Source organism: Mastomys coucha, unplaced genomic scaffold (assembly GCF_008632895.1).
Source record: "Mastomys coucha isolate ucsf_1 unplaced genomic scaffold, UCSF_Mcou_1 pScaffold8, whole genome shotgun sequence".
In the NCBI taxonomy this organism is placed as follows: Eukaryota; Metazoa; Chordata; class Mammalia; order Rodentia; family Muridae; genus Mastomys; species Mastomys coucha.
This window is the reverse complement of record NW_022196914.1, coordinates 56239000-56242081: the sequence shown is the minus strand read 5'-3', so window position 1 is coordinate 56242081 and position 3082 is coordinate 56239000. Positions and strand designations below refer to the sequence as shown.

Here is a 3082-nt window from a genome sequence, read left to right as displayed (position 1 = left end):
TTGAATAAAAAACACTAGTCATGGGGTGTTTGCTGCTCTAGAGGTGGCAGGACCTGAGGCAGACTAGAGTCTCCTGCAGTAGTCAACTTTATTCAGAGCATCATCCAGTTTATACCCTGAGAGTTAAAAGAGATTGCCTGAGTAAAGGTCTCGTGATTGTGAGCATATACAATCACAAGGACAATCTGCATGTGTCAAAACATGTTTCTCCGTGGAGGCATGTAAACAAATAATAATATCCAGTTGTAATTAGTGATCTAAAGTAAACTCTTATCTACCATGCCTGGAAGGAGCAATTTTTGTTGTTTGAAGAAACTGAGGTCACAAAACTGTTGTCTTGGTCTCTTAAGAGTTTTCTCACAAACACTAAGAATTCTCACACAACTTTACTCTTGGACCGTGTTTCGACAGTGGAGTTGGAAAGTTGCTTAGTGTTAAGACTGCATACTGTTCTCGTAGAGGACCCAATTCAGTTCTCAGCACCCACATTAAGCAGCTCACAACTTCCTATCTCTGATTCCAGGGCAATCCAATGCCTGTGGCCTCCATGGACACTGAGACCCATGCATATACATAATTTTAAAATAAAATACATTTGAAAAAATAAAAGTATCTACACTATAAAAGTCAGTCTAATATGTGTGGATAGATCTGTACAAGACAATTTTACCCGCTTGTCTACTCTTTGTCTAACCTCAGGATGTTGTTATTAAACAATGGGGAACTCACAACCTGTGTCCCAAGTCAGGCCTGACAACCTGTCCTCAATAAGTCAATAAAAAGATCCAAGTTAAAAGTGGAGAACAGAAAAGAAGACTTACTCACTGTGGCCACAAAGAGATTCAGAAAAGCCCCTCATCCATCTCAGGGGTCTTGAAGTGAGATCAAAGTTTAAATAGAGAGCCAGGTATATAAATGCACATGTAAGCAGTTTCAGAAAAGAAAGGAGTGGTTCCACCCACCAGTGACCCACCACTGTCTGGCTTGAGTCCCATCCTATAAGGGAGTTGGACAAATTGTTAGAACTGTGTGTAGTCTCTTTCCAGGAGATAAGTTCCCCTTCTGGCTGCTGCTACACTTTCCTTCTCCCAGAATGAATTCTCTCTTCTTTGGGTTCCGTCATTTGAACATTCTAATAGACTGAGAGACACAAAGTGTCTCTTTAGAAACACGAAGTGTCTCTTCAGAAAGATCTTCACTTCTGCCAGGCTGGTTGCAACATCTCAGCTTGACCCCTGGGTAAAACTTGAGAGGCAGGACGTGAGGAGGAGGAGGAGTGGGAGAAGTCTGACCTGAGGCTTTACTGTTCTCTCCAGTTATGCAGATGCACTACTCTCTGTTAAACAAGAAGCATTATCCCAAGGGCAAGATACCTTAAGCTGGAATGAAATTCAGAATTGTATCGATATGATTAATAACCAGATTCAAGAAGAAAATGACCGTAAGTATGGAACATTTTCCTTCTGTAAAGAACAACCTGTGTGGGCTTCGTATTCTCTGGATAAGAGTTCTAAGAGTTTGCTCTTGGGAGCAGCCAATTAACTTTTTCTTGTTTTGTTTTGGTTTTGGTTTTGGTTTTTGGTTTTTGGTTTTTTTGAGACAGGGTTTCTCTGTATAGCCCTGGCTGTCCTGGAACTCACTCTGTAGACCAGGCTGGCCTCAAACTCAGAAATCCACCTGCCTCTGCCTCCTAAGTGCTAGGATCAAAGGTGTGCACCACCATCGCCCAGCTCCAATTAACTCTTAATTATTATAATACTTTTGTGCAAAGCATAAACCAAAATACATGAAAGATAGAAAACTAAGTCGAACTCCTACTTTTTTAACCTAAAAGCACCTCCATAGTCACATTTTAAAGAAGACCTTGTCTTTCTGGTTTGTCTTTCATTTGCACGTTTTTCCTGGACTTTGACATACTTTCCAACCCTAGGAATGAACATTTGGAATATATCTAAGCATATGGTCAAATACCATGATAATTTGTTGAACAGGCATGGGATGGAAAAGTTCCAGGAACGTGTAGCCTGACATCAGCTTGCCTCCTCCTTCTCTACCTGTGGCTTACACAAACAGTAAAAGAACAGAAAGCTGGATGACTTGTAGGTACTGTATGTCTGCAGCTTAAATGAGCGAGTTCAGGGCTCAGGTTGTCATTTTCTGTCAGAAAAGCAAGCTGGCTTGTGGACTTGTTAGCAGCCATGAATGAGAACCAGTCAAATCACTGACCTCCCTAATAGCACAGGCTTCCTTCCTTCTTCTCTGCCCCCCACCTTTACCCTCTTCCTTCCTTCATTTCTTTTTTATTTTTATTTTATTTTATTTTTATTTTTTATTTCAATTTATCTGAATTTGTTAACATTTAAAAACATATTTTAAGTAAATAGAATTAAATCACATTCTTGTTTCCCTTTTGTACCCCAACTCCTCCCAGAGACCCCCCTTCAATACCTACAATATCTTTGTCATATTCCTTAAATTTTATAAAATATTATAACAAAAATAAGTACTATAAAAGTTATTTGATATAAAACAATCAATTTATTTAACAGTCTTATATAGATGCTCTTCTACAGCAAGTGAAAATACATTTTTCTCAATATAAATTTTAAATAACTACAAACATATTAACTGTATATTTCAAAATAATACATCACTACTAGTATTTTCTTAAATGAACATAAGTTTATAAAGTCTTTTTGTTTGTTTTGTATTTAGTAGAGTTTAAAATCTTGGCTCTTACTGTGGTACAAGCCCAAAAATAAGAACAATTTTTAGACATTGGATTTCATTGTAATAAGGCTGTACTTCAATGATCCTCACATCACCAAAGGATTTTACCTCCATTAGAGCTAAGCTGAGAGTTGATAGTTCTGCTGCACCAAGGAATGAATTGTAGGCACTATTTTTGGATACAGACTTCCTGCTATGGTCAAAGCGATTTGACTTTGAGTGAGTGACTTTATTCTCAGCCCACAGAGAACAGGTTTCATTCATTTAAGAAATGGTGTATGTAATAAGATGGTCTATCCATAAAATCATTCACCAACTGTTTCAATGAACAATGGTTCTGCTTGGAGGGTGG

At 38.3% G+C, this 3082-nt stretch overlaps 1 protein-coding gene across 2 annotated transcripts in view; it reads left to right on the top strand.

Annotated features, from left to right (window-relative positions):
- Iqgap2 (IQ motif containing GTPase activating protein 2) overlaps positions 1-3082 on the top strand; it is a 275140-nt gene that overhangs the window by 172576 nt on the left and 99482 nt on the right. For both annotated transcript variants that reach the window (XM_031360159.1, XM_031360160.1), the window contains exon 12: positions 1317-1441. In XM_031360159.1, the coding sequence (XP_031216019.1) occupies positions 1317-1441 (125 nt within the window). The remainder of the gene's footprint in view (positions 1-1316; positions 1442-3082) is intronic.